Source organism: Miscanthus floridulus, chromosome 14, assembly GCF_019320115.1.
Source record: "Miscanthus floridulus cultivar M001 chromosome 14, ASM1932011v1, whole genome shotgun sequence".
Taxonomy (NCBI): Eukaryota; Viridiplantae; Streptophyta; class Magnoliopsida; order Poales; family Poaceae; genus Miscanthus; species Miscanthus floridulus.
The window spans coordinates 80,677,535-80,702,605 of NC_089593.1; the positions used below are offsets into that span (position 1 = coordinate 80,677,535).

Sequence of the window (25,071 nt, forward strand, 5' to 3'; positions counted from 1 at the left end):
TAAGTACTTCATTTCATGGAAAAATTAATTCTAAGTGACCTGCTCGACATCGGTGAGCTCATGGGCGTTTCATGGAAAAATTAATTCTAAGTGACCTGCTCTACAAAATTGAGAAAAAACACACGCTCTCATGACCTCACACATCTTCTAAGATCACGTAAGCCGCCGCTTGTCGATCCGATCCGACAGGGTTTGACCAGCGCTGAGCGTCGTTTAGGTTGCCTTGGTTGATGGTTCATTCATGATTCATGCTACTGACAGGCACATACAAGAGATCAAATGAGCCCTAGTCGTCGTCTTCCAAACCCCGTCGGCACATACAACAGGCACATACAAGAGACCCAATTGATGTCCAGCCGCAAGAAATCGAAATGAGCAAAACACAGACCCAATTGATGGCTCCGGGGCTCCTCGTCCTCGGCGGTGCGTCGGCTCAGGCGGCTCCTCCGCTGCGGCATCGCTCAGGCTAGGGACGCTTAGCGTGGGGAAGGCTCGGGCGCGCTCCGGTGAGGCAGCATGGGGAAGGCTCCAGGGCTCCTTGTCCTCAAAGGTGCGGCAGCGCGGGGAAGGCTTGGGCGCGCTCCGGCGAGGACTGAGGCAACGATGGACGAGGATGAGCGAGGCGTGCGCTGGCTGGCGGAGAAGAAGCGCGCGTGCACGTGGGGCCAGTGACAGCGTGCGTGTGTGATGAGGCGAGGCTAGGGTGGTCACCTAGGGGCGGCGGCGCTATTGGATCAGATCGATCTGGTGGAGAAGATGAGGCGACGGTGTGGTGGAGACAGAGAGGAAGAGAACTAGAGAAGGGAGAAGGGCATGGTTTATAAAGGGAGACCTGTAGTCTCGGGTGATGGTTAGAACCGGGACTAAAGGTCTGACCTTTAGTCCCGGGTGTAGCCACGGCCCGGGAGTAAAGGGGATTTTGGTGGGCTGCGAAAATGCAGCCCACCTTGGCAAGGTTCTTTAGTCCCGGGTGATGGTTAGAATCGGGACTAAAGGTCTAACCTTTAGTCTCGGGTGTAGCCACGGCCCGGGAGTAAAGGGGATTTTGGCGGGCCGCGAAAACGCAGCCCACCTTTAGTCCCGGGTGGTTGATCCACCCGGGAGTAAAGGTGAGCTGCAGTTTGGCTTCCCACTAGTTTCAATCTCCATTTGTTTTTTATATTTCTTTCACTACTAGAAATGTGTTCATCAATGACGATTCAGTCGTGACGCTTACAAATTTCATCACAGAACAAGCGCTTTATATGACGAAATTTCTAGCTTCGTCATAAGTAACAAGTGACGGAGCTTTGGCACAAAGAATAATGACAAAAACAAAAGAATCGTCATAAAACAACAAAACTAAATCGTCATAGATCGTTTGGCTCGTGTACCACCTCGAGGACATGGCGCCGTGGTCCCACCAACAGGTCCCACCTCGAGGACGTGGCTATGTGGTCCCAGCATTGGGTCCCAACCTCGAAGACGTGGCGATGCGGTCCCACCAGCGGGTCTTAGCCTGAGGACGTGGCGGCGAACAAGTGGGGCAGCGTGGCCCACACGGTCTAGCTGATCCTGCATCCTTCCGCCTCCCTTTTTTTGCCAAAAAATAGCGCACGCAGGGAGATTCAAACCTGCGACCTGCTGTTAGACATGTTGGTGCGTTACCACTGGAGCACTCGCCGTTTTGTGATAAAGGCATGCATGTTTTTCTATTTGCAAACGTATAGCTAAGCAGTAAGCATAGAAGCCTTGGCCCAATAGCAACATCGCCCATTAGCAAGCCTATTAGCCCAATAGAAAATGATTTCCTGGCCGTTGGATGGACGTCATTTTGTCTCCCAGATTGCTGCGATCCCAAGTCTCGACATCTCCTATCGCCCTGATGCCCTATCGGCCGCGTATCGCGTTGAGCGTGATGAACTGACCTGACGGCGGCAAGGCACCCAGACCCAGGCGAGGCGAGGCGCTGAGGCCCTATAGGTAAATAGTAATCATTCGTATTTTTTTTCAATTCATTCACAATCACAGCGAACTATATATATAGCGCTCGTGGGACATAGCAGCGGCGGCACGCATGGGTCAGTGCACCAGCGTCGGCGATAGTGGGGCGGTCAGAGCAGCGCCGGTGATCGTGGGGCGAGGAGAGCAGCGGCGGGCAGTGGCGACTTGCGTGGGACAGGGTAGCGGTGGTTTGCGTGGGACAGAGGAGCGCTGGCGATCGTGGGACAGAGCAGCGCCGGCGCGTGGGACAGAGCAGTACAAGGTTTGATTTGTTTTTGAATTTCGTTATATATATGCATGTGTTGGATGTGTTTTTGAATTTTGTTGAGTTTACTCTAATTTTAGGACTGAGTGCAAGGTTTATTTTACTCTCAAAATAGATGGATAGAAGCTGGATTTATGGGACACAATTCACACCTGCATATGTGAAAGGAGTTGAAGAGTTCATGAAATTTGTTAGTGAAAGATACCCCGAAGACAGCCACATACTTTGTCCGTGCAGCAAATGTCTTAATCAAAGTTTACGGCCTTAGGATGATGTAAATGACCATATACACATTTATGGAATGTCAGCTGCATACACTAGGTGGATTCATCATGGGGAGTCGGCAGATACTGTAGTAGTTGAAAATTTGGAGCAGGAGGTCGAAGGAAGTGATCATGACTTTGGGATACATGTGGATGTGGCCGATGATGATTATGATGAGGATCACGGAGTACCAGAGATGATAGGAGATCTATATGCTGCGGCAGAGGCTGATGGAGAACAACCAAGGTTTGCAAGAGTCCTTGAAGATGCGAAGAAGTCACTTAGCCCAGGATCTAGCCATTCAAAATTCTCTTTTCTGGTGAGGATGTTGTATATCAAGTCTCGTTATCGAATTGGCAATACAGCATTTTCCACAATGCTGAAGTTGTTGTCATCAGGATACCCTCAGAGTGAGTTGCCAAAATCATATGATGAGGCCAAGAAATATCTTGGAGAACTGGGCCTTGGTTTTGAAAACATCCATGTGTGCAAGAACAATTGTGTGTTGTTTCGGAAGAGGTATTATAAAGAGAATGTGTGCCCAGTATGCAAGGCGTCTAGATGGCAAGATGAAACTAGGAACAAGCGGGTTCCACACAAGGTATTGAGACATTTTCCACTTTTGCCAAGGTTGAAAAGAATTTTTGCTTCAAAGCGCACTTCTGAGGAAACACAATGGCACAAGAAAATGAGGACGCCAGTCGACAATGTAATGAGCCATCCAGCTGATGGAGAAGCATGGAAGGAGTTCGACACGAGGGAACCAACCTTTGCAGATGATTCGAGGAACCTGAGGCTTGCCTTAGCTACCGATGGATTCAATCCATTTGGCAACATGAGTACGCAGTACAGTATGTGGCCAGTGCTTCTAACACCGCTGAATCTCCCACCATGGGAATGCGTGAATCCAGCAAACTGCTTTATGTCTTTACTCATCCCAGGTCCAAAATCTCCAGGAAAGGATTTTGATTTGTTCCTTGAGCCCCTAATTGAAGAACTGCTCGATCTATGGAAGGGTGTCAGTACCTACGATGCATGTACTGGTCGGAAGTTTAACCTTCGTGCTGCCATGCTATGGTGTATACATGATTTTCCTAGCGTTGAGCACGTTATCAGGGCGAACAACAAAAGGGTATTATGCATGTATTCATTGCGACAAGGATCCGTTGTCTCGGGCAATAAGGAGTAAAATATGTTACATTGGACATCGTCGTTACCTTCCAAGGACACATGCATGGCGGAGAAGCTTGGCTTTTGATGGTAAGCGTGAAAACAAAGATCAGCCAGGCAAGTTCACTTTGGAGGAGGTCCTAGAGGAGCTAGAGAAGGTGAAAGATGTCAGGCCTAGGGAAGCATCCTGAAATTATTGGAAATAAAAGGAAGCGCAACGAGGGTCCAAGGATTTATAGCCGCAAAGTTGGGTTGTGGAGATTGCCATATTGGAAACATTTGAAGCTTCCACATAATCTCGATGTGATGCACATAGAGAAAAACATATGTGAAAACATTCTTGGCACATTACTCAATGTGCAGGGCAAGACCAAGGACACAACCAATGCTAGGCTAGATTTGCATGATATGGGCATAAGACCTGAATTGCACTTACAGCAGCATGGCAACTCAGTCAATGCTCCACTTGCTCCGTATGTCTTGGGGAAGGATCAGAAAATCGAGTTCTGCAAGTTTCTCAAAGGTATCAAGTTTCCTGATGGATATGCGGCTAACCTAGCAAGATACATAAGTGAAGATGGTTCGAAGGTGCAGGGAAAGCTGAAAACACATTCTTGCCACATACTCCTGCAAAGAATCATACCTGCTGGCCTAAGAGGACTGGTGAGGAAGGATGTATATGAAGCAGTTGCAGAGCTCGGGACCTTCTTCAGGGAACTATGCAGTAGAAATCTGAGGATTGATGTTGTCAAACGGCTAAAAGAAGAAATTCCATTGATCCTATGCAAGCTTGAGAAAATCTTTCCACCTGCCTTCTTTGATGTCATGGTGCACTTGGCTGTCCATCTTCCTGATGAGGCACTGCTAAGAGGACCTGTTCAGTATGGATGGATGTACCCAATAGAAAGGCGGCTAGGCACTTTGAAGAATTTTGTAAGGAACAGGGCTAGGCCAGAAGGATCAATTGCTGAGGCATATATGGCAAGTGACACCTTGACTTTTTGTTCTAGGTATATGGAGGATATTGACAATAGATTTAACCATGATGATGGTAGTGATGGAGAGATGCCATTGCCTGATGACATCTCTATTTTTAAGCATGGTGTTACTCTTGTTGGATCTAATAGGAGCCAGTACATTGATGATGTTGACCTCAATAAGTTAGTTTGGTATGTGCTAAATAATTGTGAAGAAGCTGAGGAATATTTGGAGTAAGTATCTATTAGATGTTTTGGGGATTAGTTTTTGTTTTATTTCTAATTTTTCAAATCATTCTTATGACTTAACTTTGCCCTGCAGCTTGTACAGGGACGATCTTGAGCAGCAAGGTGCACTTGATGTTGATAAAATGGTTGAACAAGGATTTGCAAAGTGGTTTAGGTGCCATGTAAGTCACTACACATTGTGTTTCTAGGTTCAGTAAATGCATTAGTATCCATATGTAATTGGTAACTGAGTACTTTTGTTGCAACAGATTGAGAACAAACGCAAGGAGAATCCAGAATCGGTTAGCGAAGGATTGTGGGCACTGTCATGTGGCCCAGATCTGCGAGTTAAGACTTGTGCAGCTTGCAAGGTTAATGGAGTGCGGTATAGCACTGTGGATCGTGAGAATTTCCTTCTGACACAAAATAGTGGTGTAATGACTGAAGGTTCACATGATGGGAACAACATAGATTTTTATGGAGTCCTTAAAGAGGTAATTGAGTTGCAATATAACTCAAATCTTCAAGTCCGTCGGACGGTGGTTCTATTTCGATGCGATTGGTTCAAGCAAGAAGGCAAGACGATAGGCCTTCGAGATGACGGACATTTCAAATCCATCAATGTGCAGTCATTATGGTACAAGACTGATCCTTTCATCTTAGCAACTCAATCGAAAAAGATATTTTACCTGCAAGACACATCTTTAGGTAAAGATTGGCGAGTTGTGCAGAAATTTGAACATAGGAATATTTATGATGTCGCTGAAAAAGATGAGGCCAGTCATGATGTGCATCAGGATGATTATTGTGCTGATACTGAACATGTAGTGCAAGCAGGGGCTGATAATGAGGTTACGCACAATATTCAAGGTGGAGAAGCCAGTATAATTGAAGGAAATTTACAAGACCTTATAAGCAGCAAGAAGCAACCTATTATTCGTGAAGATAGTGAGGATGAGGAGGAAGATGAGACAGTACTGCAGTACTGTAGTGATGGTGGCAATGATAACAATGATGACATGTCCCTAGACGATGAAGATGATGATTTCTAGTAATCTCTGTTTTATCTCGGCCTATCATGTAATCTAGACATGTTATCTCGGCCTATCATGTTATCTGGACCTATGTCCAAATTCTATTGAAATTGTATCCACTTTCATGCAGAACTGCATACAACCAGTGAAAAATACTCTGTAAAAATTATTCCTAAATTGTAGCATGAGTCTTTCAAATCAGACCACATGAACTGCATACAACCAGTGAAAAATACTTGGTGATTTCTGAAAACGATCTTCATTTCATAGGATTAATTGTCATTACATGATATAGTAGCTTACTTGTAGAGTGTATTTTTAGATTGTAGCTTACTTTCATTCTGTAATGGAGAAAGAAAAGAGTCTGATTGTATCTTTAGGTTGGTGCAAAGTGAGGGTGAGGCCATGAGGGTACCTGTATAGGCCGAGTGGCCGATTGGAGCCCTCCAAGACCGAGCCCGAGACGCAACCACAAGCAGCCATCCGAGCCGCCTCCGCCGTCGGCTGCCTGGATCTCCCGAGGCGCCGGCCCTCAAGCTTCAGCGCCCACCTGGATCTCCGCCTCAGGCTCGGGCCAAAGGGCACCACCGTGGTGCCGCTCGACGGTGCCGCGTGCAGCTCTGGCCGCACGCGTGCGTCGGCGAGGGGTGCCATGACGGAGCCGCCATCCCCGCGTCGCGTCTGCTGTGAGCTCTCGGCTGTGCTCTGTCGCTCGCTGGACTGAGAGAGAAAGGGCGAAGAGAAGTGAGCTAGGGTTTTGGGAGCCGACGCTGCGTCGCCGTTTTTGATCCTCCAAAGCGCTTTCTCGGCCGTCCGATCTGCATCGACAGCGCAGAATCCTCGGGCGATGCGGATCTCATAGAGTTTATCTAAAACTGTGCTCGAGTACTAACGAACCCACTTGAATAGCGCAATGGTCTGGCCCTTTGAGTTTGACATCGAGCTCCCGGGTTCGAACCCTGTGGTAGCCAATTTTTTTTGCAACATTTTTTATTAGATATTACGTTCTGTGATTTTCTAAATATTAGCAATAATATGACACTATCTTATTAGTTTTCTGATTTTCTAGGTTCCACAAAAATATCTAGAAATTAAAAATGAAATACTTGAGTTATTTTCAAACTTCTTCCTATAATCGGCGTCTTGTAATAGGTTGAGACAATACTTGAGTTATTTTCAAACTTCTTCCTATGATCTAGTACTTATATATGCTGCTAAACTAGGATGGCTTGTCCCATATACAACAACTAGTTTGCAAGCATTGTGATGATAATGAGGAAAATCTAAGTCAAATTAATATATGCAATATTCTATATTCAAGAATTTTGTACCTTAGTTCTTCTTTTGTATTCAAGAAACTCATTTACTTTTCTTCTTCTTTTGTATTCAAGACTTTGTACTTTTCTTCTAATTTTGTGTCCTAGAAACTAATGTAGTTAAAAAACATATGTAATTGGAGATGAATATATGAATTTCAATTACTTTACTTGCGAAATGGACAAAATATGAAACGTAGATGGTTTCTAATTCCTGTCTTTCCATAGAACTAAATTGTATATGTCTCTACTCTCGTAATCACAACTTGCAATGGCGAGCGAGCCGAGCAGTCAAGGTGAGGAAGAACAATAGCCAAAGAGCAACATGCCTATCAAAGAAAGGCATGCACATAGACCTAATCCTAGTTTAGGCAATGAAAACTCTGGAAGCGCTGAATACGAGAGTGAGGAGCTTACACCGAGGCTATAGAAGAGACCTCATGGAGAGGAAGAAGATGATCTAGACTATGACCCGAGGGGAGATGTCGAACGAGAAGGACCTCACGTAGAGCCAGAAGAGAATCCGACTCACGATCCGAATGAAGATGGCAAAGAACAATGGCTCGAGGTATAGTAGTGCACTTTAAGACAACGTTCGAGTACATCTGCTAATATATAATGAACTAAATATATACGTACCTATATTTTGGAATTTTCTTTAGAAATCTATATGGCTTATATTAAGGAACGGAGGGAGTACTTATTTGTTGAATGACTAAATGCTAAAAGGTACAATACCTAAAGCAAGGTAGAAAAATCTTAAAACTTACATGGACACCTCATTTTGGAGTATAATGATGACAACAAAGTTTCAATTGATTCTAAGAATGTGGTCATGCACATCCTCACAACGGCATACTCCCTCTGTCACGTATTATTAGTCGTTTTAGACTATGAGCAAGTACGATAGAGATTCCATATATCTGGACTGAAGTTCTTTACAGATGTATAATACCACTTTGTCGAAATCCTTTTGAAATTTTTATGTCATGATCATACACTAAAATAAGGTGTCCATCCAAATTTTTAGAAATTTTTATGCCATGCAACTCAAAGGAATAAACACAATAAATGTTGACAAAAAAACATTCAAAAGATTCAAATCCTAGGTCTTTGAGTTTGATCATACACTAAAAACATTCAAATGAACATGGAGAAATAAAAAAAAGGAATAAACACAATAAATGATGACAAAACCCAAAAATTGAAAAACCCAAAAAAATTGGCTATCATCGGGTTCGAACCCGGGAGCTCGGGATCAAACTCAAAGGGCCATACCATTGCGCTACTCAAGTGGTTTCATTAGTTCTCGAGCGCAGTCTTTGTTAAACAGATCCCGCAATGCCAAAAAAAAGACCGCAACCTCTCGCGCCTCAAGGCGCCAAAACAATTTCCCTCGTCAAAAAATTCCGCCAAAAACACCGGTATATTTACTCATTTCCCGCACTCGTCACCTCCTCGGCCACTCGTTCTGTCTTCCCCCCATTTTCTCCAACCCTATCCACCACCGCCGGGACACATCCGCCGTCGACGAGCTGCGTCCCCGCCCACGAGCTGCGTCCTCGCCGACATCAATCACCGCATCCCCCTCTCTCTCATCGCCCCATGCACCTATCTCGCCCCATCCACCTCTTTCTCGCCTGAACCTAACCCTAACCACCGTCGGATTGTGGGTCATCGCCGCACTGGATCTGCTTCCCCGTCGACTAGGGTTCACCGCACCAGGGTTGCTTCCCCTTTGACGACCACCGACGACGAGCACCTGGTCTACATCCGCAACCTAGCCACAACCGCACTGGATCTGCTTCCCCGTCGACTAGGGTTCACCGCACCAGGGTTGCTTCCCCTTTGACGACCACCGACGACGAGCACCTGGTCTACATCCGCAACCTAGCCACAACCGCAATGGTGGCAACAAGGGGGCAAGGTACGAAGCGACCTGCAGAACAAGAACAAGGTAAGCAAAACTCTTCTGTATTGATGAATTCTGTTGTACAATTCTATTGCCCTGTATCTAGTTAGCTCCATAAGCAATTCTTTTGCAGTGCCTCTAGCTGTGGGACTACCACGCACTGTCCCATATGTGCCTATAAAAATGTAGGTTCAGTTCAGACTTAGTTGTATCTGGTGTGTCAGACAATCAGTCCTTGTTTTTGCAAGAGAACTTGATCTGTTTTAGTTCCTGAATGAAATGCTTTGCTGAATGAATCTTGGTTTGCTAACCATTCAGTCAAATTGTATGAATAGTACCCACTGTCCCATATCTGCCTGTACAAGTGTGTTGCTATATACTCTGCTGCATATGAATAGTACCCAGTCTTGGTTTGCTAACCATTCAGTCAAATTGTATTCTGAATCTTGGATCTGTATTTATGTATTGATGTGCAATTAGTAATCTATTTTGCACTTGTATTTGTCTGAAATAGAAGCAGCAGTCATGTTTTCTGAAAACAATTGTAGTACAATTCTGAAAGTAGCTGTGACTCTTGACTTCAAATAGATTTTGGCGTGGTCTGTTTGACCATTTTAATGATCTGGATTTGGATGTAGCAGAGTGCATGCATGTGTGTTGATAGGAAAAGAGTAGTTCAGTACAAGCTAGCTTCAAAATTTTTAGATAATTTAGAGTATTTGTGCTTCAGTACAAAAAAAGTTGTACCTCTTACCTCTGACCTATTACTTGTTTCCTATAACCTATCACCTCTTATCCCTTAGCTCTTCAGCAGGCACTACTAGCTCCTACCTCTTATCTATCTAGCATCTAGTATTACTACCTCTTAGTACTTAGTTCACTCCTTTTTATTTTCTAATAGACACAATTTGCTTGTTTGTGTAAGAACCTCCAAAAACTGATTATGAGAGACGTCGGGATACACGCGTGGCGAACAATTTAAAGAAGATGCAAGAATTCAGCCTGAAAAATCTATCTACTGAATTTAATAACTCTGTATCACAATCTGCATCAAAGAAGGGGGAAAATCAGCAAACAAGAAAACAAATAGTGAAGATTCAAATTCATCGGAGTATCTCCTTGAAGATGATGATCAAGGAGATAGTGATGATGATGACACTGAATCTGATGTGCAGCCACAACCCCTGGCAACTAAGGTGCTTCTTCTATCTTCAAAGTACTGGATGGGGAATATTTGTATTGCATTTGAATGTTTTTAATCTGTTCTTTAATATATGCCCTTGCTTTTAGATGCATCTTGTTTCTTGCATACCTGTTCTTTAATATATGGTCTTGCTTATTAATGCACATGACTTACTTGATTTTTTTCCACAGTATCCTCCAGGGTATAGTCGGAAAGTCATAGCTTCAAAGAAGAAGAAGATAGGTCCCACCATGGCGCCAGGAGTTAGGGCTAGTAAGAGAGTGAGGGCATCTCAAGGATCACAGGTGCAAACTCCTGAATCCCAAACAAGATCATCAAAAAGGCTTCAACCTTCAGCGAGAGATGGCCAGAATGTAGAGGATCCTACAGATGGTCATGATGAAATACCACCACAAAGGTCTTATACGGATGCAGAGGAAGGCAATGGAGCTGGTGGTCAGGACAATATAGCTGCAGAGGAAGTCAGTGGAGCTGGTGCTCAAGACAGTACAGGTGCTGATGAAGACAATGTAGCTGGAGAGGCAGACACTGAAGGCAAGTTATAGTTTCTTTGTCATTCAAATATGTCATCTGTTTTGCTTATCTGCATGAAACTAAATCATTTTAATGCAAATTCTATTTTGTAGCTCCTGCACAGCGAGCCCCAAGGAGACCCTAGGCCACCCACCAAGGGAACACAGCTGGACAGGATGACAAAAGCTATGGGAAGGAGAATGCCCATAGCTATTGCTGAAGGCAAAAGAAGGCCTCATGAACCTGTTCAAGCAGCCAAGTTTGCATCTGAGGCTGGTGTCATCATTCGGGATAAGGTTCCTGTCCTACCTCATTGGAAAGAATACAAGAGAGACGATCAATATTACAAAAACTTTGTGGGAAAGCTCTCTGTAAGTGCATTACTGTTTCTATGGTTAACATGTATATCTATTTAACCTTAATTGACTAACTAAATATGGAATTGTCATATGACTAGGGGCGCTTGGCCATTAACCCTGACGACAAGCCAACAGAGGAAGCTTGCACCGATATGCTGCGCTCTGGGGTGCGACAAATGCGTTATCGGCTCAAGAATAAATACTTCAATGGTGTACCTACAAATGAGATTAGGACAACTTCTCCAGTTGCATGCATGACTGATGAACAGTGGAAGGAACTAGTTGCAAAGTGGTCTGATCCAAAAAACATGGTATGGGTATCTTCTCATATATTCTTTCTCATTCAGTTTCCAAAGGATCTTCTCATTTTAAACATATCATCTCATCAATCCTTCTTGCTATACCCAGGCCCTTCAATGAAAAGCAGTGTAACACATAAATATTTTCAAACATAAAGATTCCCTAAGCTCCTAAATTGGAGCAATTAGCAGAATGTACTTGGGAAAAAAAGGGTTGGTCATATATATCCTGCAAACAAAAAGGATTACAAATATGCCCTTAAATATCAGTCCATTCATCAAAGGATAGAATAACATATTCTAAAGGACAAAATCATGAACAGAACAATAGAAAGGCAGTTCATGGTGAGCATTCAGACAATTTGAGATGTACATTTCATAGAAGTTGTATAGGGGCATAAAAGAGTAGACAACTCTGCAGGAGTTGAAAAATTACCATCTTACTATTTTTCAGATAAATAGGTATCTTGTCATATATTCTTTCTCAATCAGTTTCCAAAGGATCTTCTCATTTTAAACCTATGATCTCATCTGACATGTTCATTATCTTGTAGGAATCAAGTGAAAAGAACAAGCAGAATCGCCGTAAAGTCAAGTATCATCAAGCTACGGGTTCTCGCAGCTATGTGGCACACTTACATGCATATGTAAGTAAAGAGTACCCTGTACATATTTGCACTAAACAACTTGTTTTGCATTTCATCTGAGAAAACTTTGCTGTAATTGATTATCTATGAAACAGAAAAAGAAGAAAAACAATGCAGAACCAAGCACAGAACAAAATGGAGAACTTGATGCGGTGGAGGCCTTCAAGACCTGCCATACCAGCTCCAAACATGGTCTGACTGAACTAGCAAGAGAAGCAGTTGTAAGTCACGACATCTGTTTCGCTGTGCCAACAACTATTCATTAATTGGATAATATGTCTTGTTTCAAACATTTTGTATTGTCTTTTGCTCAAAAATGGTCATAATCCAATATAGCTAGACATACTTGCTAAATAATAATCCTATGTTGTTGACTTCTACTTGTATTTAGTTACCTGACAACAAATAAATGACTCATGATTGCATACCTATTTGGCATCAGTTTCTGTCAATGCAGCATAGGTTTTTATTTTTTAAAATACATCTTGTGTGATATTTCCTCCTCAAATTAATGCAATAAGTATCAACTAATGATGGGTCATTGCTGTTTCAGTCAAATATGGAAGCTTTGAGGACAGAACCTGTTGCTGAAGGTGAGACAGCAGTGTCCAGTGTGCAGGTTGTGTCCCAGGTGCTCTCCCAGAACAGCTCAAACCTTTTCCTGAAGAGTGTTGGCATCAAACCAGTGCCATCCTCCAAATCATCATCATCAAATGAAAGCGAGCTTCGGGAGCAACTAGCAGCTGAAGCTACGGCTGCTGTACAAGGTGAAATCGATGAACTCAAGAAGAGAAGTGAAGAAGCTGAGGAAAAGCTGGCGAGGACACAAAAGGAGATGGAGGAGTACAAGAAGCTGACAGAGATAAACAACAAGGCAATGGAGGAGAACAATGCGCTGCTCAAGCGTATCTTGGCCATCAACAATGCTTCTTCGACATGAGCGCTGCTCGTAGCTGCTGGTTCATTAAGCAAGGGGTCTGCTGGTGATTTTGTTTATGTAGTAACTTATGTTGCTGGTGGTTGGCAACTTTTTATTATTTCCTGTGATGTTAATGTGAACTGAGATGAAACTAGTAGTTCAATTTGATGTCTAGTGAGTTATGTGAACCGAGTTTAGAATTGTTGATTAAGTTGTTGGTCATTGGAATACTGGATCTGTTAATTTATGGAAGCTTTTGGTCATTCTAGTATTATTTGCATTCTGTAATGAAATCAGCATGTGCACTTCTGATGAATTATCTGACCTTTCTGTGACGATTTGGTAATTGATTCTGTGACGAATTTCTATTTACTTCAGTGACGAAAATGAGAACCTATCACAGCAAGCCTTGTGGCCCAATAAAAAGTGGACACGTGGACCATCAACATCACTGTCCACGTCAGCTGCCAGCCTTGGGGCCCAATAAAAAGTGGACACGTGGACCATCCACATCACTGGCCACGTCAGCTGCCACGTGGTCGGACACGTCACCTGCAATGTGGACGCGCCACGTGGACAAGACACGTCAGCTGCCAGCGTGGCAGACGTCGTCTGGCCGCCTAACAGATGGCAAGTCATGACGAAAAAGGGGTTATATCAATGACAAAAATATTTCGTCATAGAAAGAATACACTTCTATGACGACGACCATTTCGTCATAGAATATGATGGGCATTCAATGACGAATACCATATCGTCACAAATTCGTCATAAAATAATATATGTGACGATTTTGGAGTCTTCAGTGACGAAAGAAGAGCATCATTGATGTACACATCCCTAGTAGTGTTTCTATAAAATGTTAAAGTCTTGTTAATTGCACAGTAAATTAAATACAAGGGATAAAATTGTTTTAAAAGAATATGGATTTAGTTTTGCTTTATTGCACATAGGAAAATTGTGCGACCTAAAGTTTTTTGGTTTTTCTTATAAGTATTGAAACATAATGTCATTAATATTTACTATTTCATTAATGCAAAAATGTAGTGTTTAATTTAAATCATTAAAACTTTTATTTTCAATTAGAAATTTGTTTTCACATCATTTTAACGTAAATCTTTTCATTTTTTTCATCACTCATTGTCCAAAAGCGACATGGAAATCCCACCATCAAACACAAATTTAATCTGAACATAGAAAAAAAGGAAACACCTAATAAACATCTCTGAATTCACAATTATTACATAATACCTCTAATACACACTATTAAACATCACTATATATATCAAGCGGGCACGGTAGTGAACTTCTTCTTAATGTATATCCCTTGGTTATGATCGCGCCGTAACCATGGAGTGTCCTCATCATTTAGCTGGATGCTTGGGTCTTTGTTCACTATGAGGGATGGAATTCGGTCATCCTTTTCATAATCTTCTGATATGTATGACTTGTCTTCAATTCCGACAATGTTTCTTTTCCCTGAAAGAACTATGTGATGCTTTGGCTCATTGATTGGGTCGTTGTTGTTTTTCCCTCTCTTCGGTTTTGTAGACATGTCCTTGACATAGAACACCTGATCACATCCTTGGCAAGGACAAATGGTTCATCTTTGTACCCAATATTGTTGAGGTCCACAGTTGTCATTCCATACTGGTTGTCGACTGCTACCCCGCCTCCAATTGCCTTTACCCATTGGCACTTGAACAAAGGTACCTTAAAAGTAGGTGCATAGTTTAGTTCCCATATCTCCTCTATGTGGCCATAATATGTTTGCTTATTTCCATTAGGGTCGGTGGCATCTATGCGGACACCACTATTTTGGTTGGTGCTCCTTTTATCTTGGGCTACTATGTAAAATGTATTCCTATTTATCTCGTACCCTTTGTATGTGAGGATATGCCATGATGGCTGCCTAGCCAACAAATACAGTTGCTCATCAATACTCTCATCACCCTGACATTCTTTTCGCAACCAGTCGCTGAAAGTTTCCATGTGCTGACGCATAATCCAAGCTTCAGACTTCCCTGGAAACTCGGATCGAAGCAACTCTTTATGTGTCTCGATATATGAATCCACCAAGGAGGAGTTTTGCAGAACTGTGTAGTGTGCTTTATTAAAATAATTGTCTTGCATACCAATATATGTTTTCTTCTCTAGTGTCCCCTTTCCACTTAGTCTCCCCTCATGTCATGATTCAGGAACACCAATCAGGTCAAGGTCGGGAATAAAGTCAACACAAAACTCAATGACCTCCTCTGTTCCATAGCCCTTGGTGATGCTTCCTTCTGGCCGAGCACGGTTGTGAACATATTTCTTTAGGACTCCCATGAACCTCTCAAAGGGGAACATGTTGTGTAGGAACACAGGACCGAGAATGCTAATCTCCTTGACCAGGTGAACTAGGAGGTGTGTCATGGTATTAAAGAAGGAAGGAGGGAACACCAACTCAAAGCTGACAAGACATTGAACCACATCATTCTATAGTTCAGCTAGATCCATTGGATTGATTGCCTTCTAAGAAATTGCATTGAGGAATGCACATAGCTTCACGGTGGCTAGACATACATTTGGAGGTAGAATTCCTCTTAATGCAACTGGAAGCAATTGCGTCATGAGCACATGGTAGTCATGGGACTTTAAGTTTAGGAATTTCTTCTCTGACACATTTATTATACCCTTTATATTCGAGGAGAATCCAGATGGCACCTTGATGCTTGCTAGGCATTCAAACATGCTTTCCTTCTCTTCTTTGCTAAGAGTGTAGCTGGTAGGACTTAAGTAATGGCGTCCATCATCTGTCTTCTCTAGATGCAGGTTGTCTCATTCTTTCAAACACCGCAGGTCCTATCATGCTCCAAGTGTGTCCTTAGGCTTCCCATACACACCCATGAAGTCTAGCAGGTTCACACAAAGATTCTTCATCAGGTGCATCACGTCGATCACGCTACGGACCTCTAGGACTTGCCAATAGGGTAGCTCCTAAAATATGAACTTCTTCCACATGGGTGCATGACCGTCGGCGTCGTTCAGAACAGGTTCGCTGCCATGTGCCTTTCCAAATACTACTTTCACATCCTTGACCAAATTGAGTACATCCTCACCAGTTCGGTTGCCCGGCTTGGTCTGGTGGTCTGCCTTACCTTTAAAATGCTTGCCTTTCTTTCTTAGGGGGTGATTCATAGGAAGAAATCGACGATGGCCAAGGTACATGACCTTTCGACATTTTTTCAAGAATATACCTTTAATGTCATCAAAATAGTGCATGCATGCATTATATACCTTGTTTGATTGTCCTGAAAGATTACTTAGAGCAGGTCAATCATTGATTGTTACGAACAACAATGCTCGTAGGTCAAAGTGCTCATGTTTGTGCTCATCCCACACACGTACACCTGGTCTGTTCCACAAAAGTAGAAGTTCTTCAACTAGTGGCCTTAGGTACACATCGATGTCATTGCTAGGTTGCCTTGGGCCTTGGATGAGCACTGGCATCATAATAAACTTATGCTTCATGCATAACCAGGGAGGAAGGTTGTAGATACATAGAGTAACAGGCCAAGTGCTATGATTACTACTCTGGTCCCTGAAAGGATTCATACCATCCGTACTTAAAGCAAACCTTAAGTTTCTTGCGTCATTTGCAAACTCCAGGAACTCTCTATCGATTGCTCTCCACTAGGACCCATCAGCAGGGCGTCTCAACATATTGTCTACCTTACAGTCTTCTTTGTGCCATCGCAACAACTTTGCATGGTCTTTGTTTCTGAACAGACGTTTCAAGCGTGGTATTATAGGAGCATACCACATAATCTTGGCAGGGATTTTCTTCATGGGACGTTCGCCCTCAACATCACCAGGGTCATCTTGCCTGATTTTATACCACGATGCGTGACATACCGGGTATGCATCTAACTTCTCATACTCCTCGCCATGGTAGAGGATGCAGTCATTAGGACAAGCATGTATCTTCTGGATTTCTAATCCCAAAGGGCAGACTACCTATTTTGCTTCGTACGTAGTAGCGGGCAATTCGTTATCCTTCGGAAGCATTTTCTTTTGGATTTTTAGTAACTCCCCAAATCCCTTGTCAGATACACCATTCTTTGCCTTCCATTGTAGCAATTCCAGTGTGGTACCCAACTTTTTCTGCCCCACATCACAAGTTGGGTATAGCAATTTATTGTGATCCTCTAGCATGCGCTCGAACTTGATCTTCTCCTTTTCACTTTCGCATTCTCTTTGTGCGTCACGAATGGCCTGACCAAGATCATCAGCGGGCTCATCTTCTGCCCCTACCTCTTCTTCAGCTTCCCCCATTGCAGTATCATTGAAGGCACCATATTCAGCAATAATGTCATCATCGTCCCATTGTTCTTCTTCACCTTCTTCCATTACAACCCCGGTTTCTCCGTGCTTCGTCCAACAAATATAGTTTGGCATGAAACCCGACTTCAACAAGTGTGAATGAACTCTCCTTGAGCTAGCATATTCCTTCAAATTCTTACATATGGCACATGGGCAGCATATGAAACCATCGTGTTTGTTTGCCTCGGCCACACGTAAGAAAGAATGCACGCCCTCAATGAACTCTTGGGAGCGGCGATCAGCATTGTACATCCAATGTCGACTCATCTGCATTACATGACATACATACCATATTAAAACCTAGAACATAATTAGTTAATTATACGATATGCATGCCACCACACAAGGTATTAATTTATGAAAGTCTCGCTACAATGTAGACAATCCCAACTACCACTAAAAAACTAAAGCTAAAATGCACTTCAGTAGCATAAGGATTTCACGACCAATCCCAACTAAAACAGACAGATCATGCGTTTGTTCAACATCTATGGGCTTCTTCCACGGGATCACTGTCTCATCAGCCGCCGTAGCCGCCTGTGCAAGAGAGTTTTGCACGTGTTCAACATACTCTTCCTCCCAGTACCAGCCTAAACATCCAGTGTCATCCCACTAAAATTAAAACAAAAAATTAGAACTCTAATCACAATCATCATGAAAATAAGTATAAATTAACCATAATCATCAAATGCGACAAAATAACTCACATTGCGATCCGGACACTTGTAGAAGATACGGTCCTTGTTGGGACACTCCTTCCTCACCCGGTACACCATCACGATCTTCTCCTCACACTTGCCGTATGTAATGAGAGGGAGGTCCGGCCTCAGTCGCTTTGGAACCCGATGAGAGGCCGAGGACACGGAAGCAGTTGCCATCTACTCTCTATACTCATTTTTAATATAATATAAATTTCTCATTTTATAAACAAATAAAATTAAAAAAAAACTCTAAAATTCTCTATATCTCTATACCATGAAGTGTGCTATGCATGCTAGAAATAAAAGCTGAATACTAGTTTTGAATAACTACTTTAACCTTCCTTCATCCAAATATACAAACTTTAAAGTGATTTTGAGCTTAAATGGCTTACAAATAAAAAAAATCCACCATAAAAAACCACATATATCTAGTCCACAAAATAAGATATGCTACTGATGAAACATGAGAGTATAAAGTTGGTAACCTTTAGAACCGAAGAATCGATAGAGGAATCAAAGAAATCTTGTGATTACCGGCGATGAGGAAAGAAGAGAGGCCGGCAATGAAGCAAGAACACTGAGCTCGAAGTGGCTCGGGCTCAGGGAGGAAGAAGGGGTATATAGGAGGGGACCTTTAGTCCCGGTTGGAGACAGCAACCGGGACTAAAGGTCCCTTTCTAGTCCCGGACGAAGTCTCCAGCCGGGAGTAGACTTTTACTCCCGGTTGGAGGGACCAACCGGGAGTAAACGTTAACCTTTCACTACTACAGAATGGACATGTTGTCCCGGGCGGTAACAGCCTTTAGTCCCGGTTACCGCGCCGGGACAACGATCCCGGGACTAAAGGTGGAACCTTCAGTCCCGGGTTATCGAGCCGGGATTAAAGAGGGACCTTTAGTCCCGGTTGGTAACACCAACCGGGACTAAAGGCCCTCCAGCTGAGCGAACCTGGCGCACCCTTTAGTCCCGGTTGGGGTTACCAACCGGGACTAATGGTTCACCCTTTAGTCTCGGTTGGTAACCCCAACCGGGACTAAAGGTTCCTTTTCTTTTTCTTTTTTTTTTGTTTAATTTGTTTTCAGTTCAGTTACACGTATTTGTTTAATATATAATATGTTTTTATGTACGTATTCTACGTTGCTAATATAAATACACGCATGCATATAATTACATCTAATTCTCATCTTGAGCATTATTATATTCGAATAAAGTATGAAACTATATATATTATAGATATATATATATATATATGTATATATACAACACTTTCATAATCTTGTTCTCGAAAATAACTGATATCAATAAACATTTAATTTACATCATTTATTCCTTAAGATCAAAGTAGAACTCGCCGTTGGGATTTAGCACTTTTTCTAGAAGATATCCTGCTATTGACTCTTGAACTGCTTTCAGATGGTCTTTTTGCATGACCCTTCGTTTCAACCATTCAGTCTTGCATTTGAAATAAAAGGAAAAGTATTAATACACATATATGTATATATATTCATTTAAAAATAAATAAAAATTGATATATACGTACTCTGAGGACATCTTCAGGAGTTCTTCTTATGTGCGCAGTGATAAATTCACAAACGTAGTATCCACACAAGTTATTACCTGGTTCCTGCCGCAAACACCACTGTACGAGAAGAAGATTATTCTCATCATCTCACACGTAAATTGAAGTACGATATAGTAATTAAACACGTGGGGAAGTGTATATAGTACAACTTACTGGTATTTCAACTACATTAAGTGGTGCCTTGCAATCCTTGCGATGTTGCCGAATAAACTCTTTCCAAACCCTGTGCGACCAATAATGTACGATCGTTAATAAATTATGGCAAAGTCTATTCAATAATAGTTGTGCGCGAGAGATCGAAATTACCCCTGGATAATGTCTATCATATCTTGGTATAGTGCCCGTTCTTTTCTCAACGAGTCAAAGATTAGTAACCGACTTGAGTTTAACTCAATGACAATGAGTATCCAGTGAAAACTGCATTGGTTTATACACACACGTACATGCATATAAGTTGTATTGATATTACATAAAATGTGTAGACTACATTATTATTAACACTTACTCAAAGTTGTACGGGAAAAGTATTGTTGTCTTGTCGTGCTGCTTCATGAAGAACATCATGATATTCTCCTGTGCTCCAGATACCCATCGCTCCTTGATAATAATACCGGTTTTGAATACGATATAAGGATCAATGAAGCCAACACTGGTGTCTTGTATTCTTTGGAGCTCTGACATCTGGAATCTGTATATAAATATAAGTTACATGTGAGGATAATTATATACACGTACGCATGGAAGTGAGTTTATTAAATAAAAGTAAGAATCACTTACAAACAAAAGGAGCTAATGATTGATTTGTCCAGAGCGTCCAAGTGGAATAGTTGATGCAATTCTTCGAAACTAATATGTAAGATGTCATCGCCACGGAAGTAATGATGGTCTCTAAATCTGACAAAGATCCACTGCTCACCCCTGCCACACGCCTGCATGTACCACTTGTTGAGCAAGTACATTTGCGTACCCAATTCATTCAGAGCCGCAGGGTTGTACAGACTTTTGCCATATTTATAAGTCTTCCAGGTATCAACTTCCTAGGTTCTGGATTGGAGCTTTGCCCGTCAATTGATCCAAGGTTAAACCAGTATCTTTAAAAAAAGCATTAAGGGCTTGAACCGACACTTCTCCAGAGTTGTCTGGTCGATAGACTTCTATGTTGGAACCATATTCATTAGCAACAACAAGATTTTGCATTGGTTGCTTCTGTTGTCCGAGCTGTGGGACATCCTTCCCTGATGCTCTTTTCCTTTTCTTATCTGCATCATGTGACTTTACGAGGGAGCGATCATAGTCTGATAGTGGCGAAGGCTTACGAAGTTCAATCATCTTTTTCTTGTGAGCATCGACCTTCTGCCTCAGCACATCTCGTGGTATGTAAAAGTACGGCTTCTCCTTAAGCTTTGCTTGACTCTTGTTTTTGATATCTATAAAAAAATCTTTTACTTTTTTGTCTTCTTCAGCTGCTATTTGCTCATCAGTCTTTTCAGGAAGTATTTCTTGAGAAATAACTCTTTTTCTCGGGGTCTTCTTTGCCGCCGGGACCTTAGACGTCTTTGTAGTGCGTCGCTGTGGAGGGGGTGGGGGCGGTGTTGGAGATCGGCGTGGAGGCGATGAGGCCGGTGTTGGTGGAGACCGGCGTGGAGATGTTGGAGATCGTTGTGGAGGCGGTGGGGCCGGTGTAGGAGTTGGAGATCGTTGTGGAGGCGATGGGGCCGGTGTAGGAGTTGGCGATCGCCGTGGGGATGAAGTCGTCTCGCCCCCCGCGACGCTGTGATGAGATGGGGAATGAATGATTAGGCTAGGCTGGGGAGAGACCCTGCTATAAAAACAATTTGTGTGTCAATTATTTTTGAAGCCAATAGAAAATTAATGGAAAATAATATTTCATTCACTTTCATTCGTACCTAGGGTGAGGTAGGGGAAGCGGTGGCGCCCCAGGAATGATGATGAAGCGTTTGCGCCATTGAATAAATGTCTTCTCTGTTTCTCCTAGTGTCTTCTCCCCATCACCGCCTTCAATGTCAAGAGGAACATTGCTGTAACCTTTGAGCACTCTATCGACCGAGACGCTAGCATATCCAGGTTGAATAACTGACCCATGGATTCTTGGTGTCTTCGTTCGGTCTATTGGAGATACAACCCCGACAGCCACCATGATTGATGCATTACCATCTGGAATGTGCAGCTCACATTTTGTTAGAGGCTCGGTAATGTCATCAACAGGGAAGCGCAACCCAGCGTCGTCTTGAATAACTGGCAGCTCCGTAGAAGCACAACTGCTTTTCATCTGACCAACGGGGCTAATGGTGACTCCCGGCGTTGATTGCGATTGCATTTGACTCATTGCTAGCTGCACTTGCCTCTTGATCTCCTCCTGCATTCTTGCCTCAAGAGATTTTTCTCGTTCACGTGATTCAAGCAATGCTTGTCGTGACTCATCAACAAATTGCTCCAATGCACGAATTCGTTCTGCCTCCTCATCCTTCTTTCTCTGGCGGCTTCTGTAGGTATCCTTGTCTGCTGGGAATGCGTGTAGCCACGGAACCGCCCCATAGCCTCTTGTTCGACCACCGTGTTCGGGATTCTCTAGGGCATATGTCAATTCATCCTTCTCTCTGTTGGGCTTGAAAACACCACTATCAGCTTCTTCCCTAGCACGAGCTAGTCTCTGTGTTGCTCTCTCAATTTTTTGGCCGAAAATTAGCTTGCCAGTGTCTGGGTCTAGGCTTCCCCCATGAGCGTAGAACCAATTCTTCGCGCGTTGAGGCCAGTTCTTTTCTATTGTTTCAGGTATGATTCCCTTGGCAGTAATCTCTGCTTCTAGGTTCTGCCACTTGGGAATAGCACTCCTATAACCACCTGATCCCATGCGATGATGGTATTGCTTCTGTCGGGCATTCTGCCGATTCCTCATCACACGTTCCTCACTGTCTTGAGATGTCTTGTATTCTACGAAGGCATCCCAATGGGACTCCAACTTGACAAACGCCTTAGCATTGAAATTCGGCGTAGCATTCTTCAAGATAAACTTTTTATACAATGTCTTCTTCCAACTCTAGAACAATGTTGCCATCTTCTTCATTGTCCAATCCCTCACTAGCTCCTTCAAAGCATCATCTGCTTGTAATGTGAAATGCTGAGTGATATCTCTCCAAGCTAGGTTCTTATCACGATCAGATACAAAACTAACATTAGGAGCGGATATCTTCTGCTTCCATTCACGAGCACTAACTGGGATCCTATCCCTTACAATGAACCCACATTGATTGACATATGTCTGAGCATGTGGTCCCAATGGTTTGCCGGTGTCGGTGTCGAATTCTGATATTATGAAACGGCCCTCTAATGGCTTTTTTGGCCCTCGGACTTTCCTACTTTTGTCGGTGGTTGATGTAGATCCAGAGACCGGCTACATGAGTAGAAACACAACGATTAACAACAAATATACGTACGCATGCATCTATAAGAGATGATAGATAATCGAATATACCTCGCCAGTATTTTCTTGCGCGACAATTTGTTGATCTTCAACCACCGGCATATTCAGGATATCCTCATAATCAGCAAAGTACTGACTCGTGTCATCTACATCCACATTGGTGCCGGCGTTGATAATATCCGCCATTATGTCATCACTCAAGTTATCATCCGGAGCAGCCATTTGTATCTTCAAGATAACACATAGATAGAATTATTATGGTACATAACATAAGTACATGTGATAACACATATAGAATTACTAAATCCAATTAAATATAATAACACATAATATTTCATAAGGATAAACATAAGAATTACATAAGGTATAGGCTTTGGAATCGAATCAAAAACACTTTCGATCCAAAAACATGGAAATAAGTACATGTATATATATACACATAGAATGATACAATATATTTTCTCTCTCTCTCAACACATAGAAATAAGTGCATATGTCTATATCTCTAGATATGCATGTGATAACACATAGAATGTCTCTCTAGATGCAATTTTCTCTCTCTCTCAACTTATGAAAATAAGTACATGTATATATACATATAGAAATAATTAAGTACATATGTATACACATATAGAATCTCTCTCTAGATATATATATAGAGAGAGAGATAGAACATATAATTACTAAATCCAATTAAATAAATCTAACATGAAATTAGATAAACTAGTAATAGATAATACATTTTAAAAATTCTAACTAACTAAAAAATTATCTAAAAAACTAACATATATCAACTAACAATCTAACTAACATATATCAATTATCTAATAAATCTAACTAACTAAAAAATCTAAGTAACATATATCAATTATCTAATAAATCTAACTAACTAAAAAATCTAACTAACATATATCAAAAACTATCTAAAAAACTAACTAAACTACTAAATATTATTTATTAGTATTATCTAAAAAACAATTAAAAATCCAACATTATAATCGACGATGGCAGCGAGCTAGGCCGGGCGGGCGGGCGAGTTCGACGACGAGGCCGGGCGGGCGGGGCTCGACGACGGCAGACGAGGCTGGGCGGGCGGGGCTCGACGACGGCAGCTGAGATCACGAGGCCGGGCGGGCGGGCGAGAGCTCGACGGAGGCGGGGCGGGCGGGGCTCGACGACACGGCAGACGAGGCCGGGCGTGCGGGCGAGCTCGACGGCCGCCGGGCGGGGCTCGACGACGGCAGACGAGGCCGGGATCGACGACGAGGCGGGGCTCAGCGACGACGAGGACGAGCTCGGGTGCGGCGGCGGAGACGGGATCGGAGAGACGACGCGCGAGATCGAAGATGAACAGAACAAGTCGATATATATAGGCCGGTACCCTTTAGTCCCGGCTGGTAACACCAGCCGGGACTAAAGGTCATTTAGTACCGGCTGGTAATCTCAACCGGGACTAAAGGCCCAACCCTTTAGTCCCGGCTCGCCTTCCAAGCCGGGACTAAAGGGTTTTTAGTCCCGGTTGGTGTTACTAGCCGGGACTAAAAGTATTTTGGGCGGGCACCGAAATTGCCGCCCACCCTTTAGTCCCGGTTCTTGGTCTGGGCCGGGACTGAAGGCCTGAAAATTTTGCCAACCCGCCAGCGTACTTGGAAAGACCTGGGATTTTGATTTTGTTTAATACTAGGTTAATCAATTAATTCCATAGCAACTTCAATACTTTGCAATATTTATTTTAAAAAATTCTATTGATTAACTAATTATTTATTGTAAATAGGAAAATTTTGTAACCTAAAGTTTTTAATTTCTTTTATGAATATAGAATATAAATGTGACTAATACTAAGTATTTTGTTAATGCAAAAATATATTTGTAACTTAAAATTAATAAAACT

The 25,071-nt window shown here is 42.6% G+C and overlaps 3 protein-coding genes, 1 long non-coding RNA gene and 1 pseudogene across 4 annotated transcripts; 4 read left to right on the forward strand and 1 right to left on the reverse strand.

The window, feature by feature from the left end:
* Nucleotides 1-2,429: 2,429 nt before the first annotated feature.
* On the forward strand, nucleotides 2,430-4,924 carry LOC136503855 (uncharacterized; annotated as a pseudogene).
* A 106-nt stretch (nucleotides 4,925-5,030) lies between these two features.
* On the forward strand, nucleotides 5,031-5,939 carry LOC136505921 (uncharacterized). Its single transcript, XM_066501045.1, has 2 exons — nucleotides 5,031-5,069; nucleotides 5,157-5,939. The coding sequence occupies exons 1-2, from the start codon at nucleotides 5,031-5,033 to the stop codon at nucleotides 5,937-5,939; spliced, it is 822 nt and encodes a 273-aa protein (XP_066357142.1).
* Nucleotides 5,940-9,142: 3,203 nt separating this feature from the next.
* LOC136503856 (rRNA biogenesis protein RRP36-like) lies at nucleotides 9,143-10,898 on the forward strand. The gene is made up of 3 exons (XM_066498801.1): nucleotides 9,143-9,194; nucleotides 10,206-10,345; nucleotides 10,524-10,898. The coding sequence occupies exons 1-3, from the start codon at nucleotides 9,143-9,145 to the stop codon at nucleotides 10,896-10,898; spliced, it is 567 nt and encodes a 188-aa protein (XP_066354898.1).
* Nucleotides 10,899-12,257: 1,359 nt separating this feature from the next.
* Nucleotides 12,258-13,262, forward strand: LOC136503857 (uncharacterized). The gene is made up of 2 exons (XM_066498802.1): nucleotides 12,258-12,392; nucleotides 12,725-13,262. The coding sequence occupies exons 1-2, from the start codon at nucleotides 12,258-12,260 to the stop codon at nucleotides 13,109-13,111; spliced, it is 522 nt and encodes a 173-aa protein (XP_066354899.1). The 3' UTR covers nucleotides 13,112-13,262.
* A 6,786-nt stretch (nucleotides 13,263-20,048) lies between these two features.
* Nucleotides 20,049-20,652, reverse strand: LOC136504790 (uncharacterized). The gene is made up of 3 exons (XR_010770988.1): nucleotides 20,516-20,652; nucleotides 20,244-20,426; nucleotides 20,049-20,155 (listed from the first exon to the last, which is right to left on the reverse strand). It is a non-coding gene; the product is annotated as an uncharacterized lncRNA (long non-coding RNA).
* Nucleotides 20,653-25,071: the final 4,419 nt, after the last annotated feature.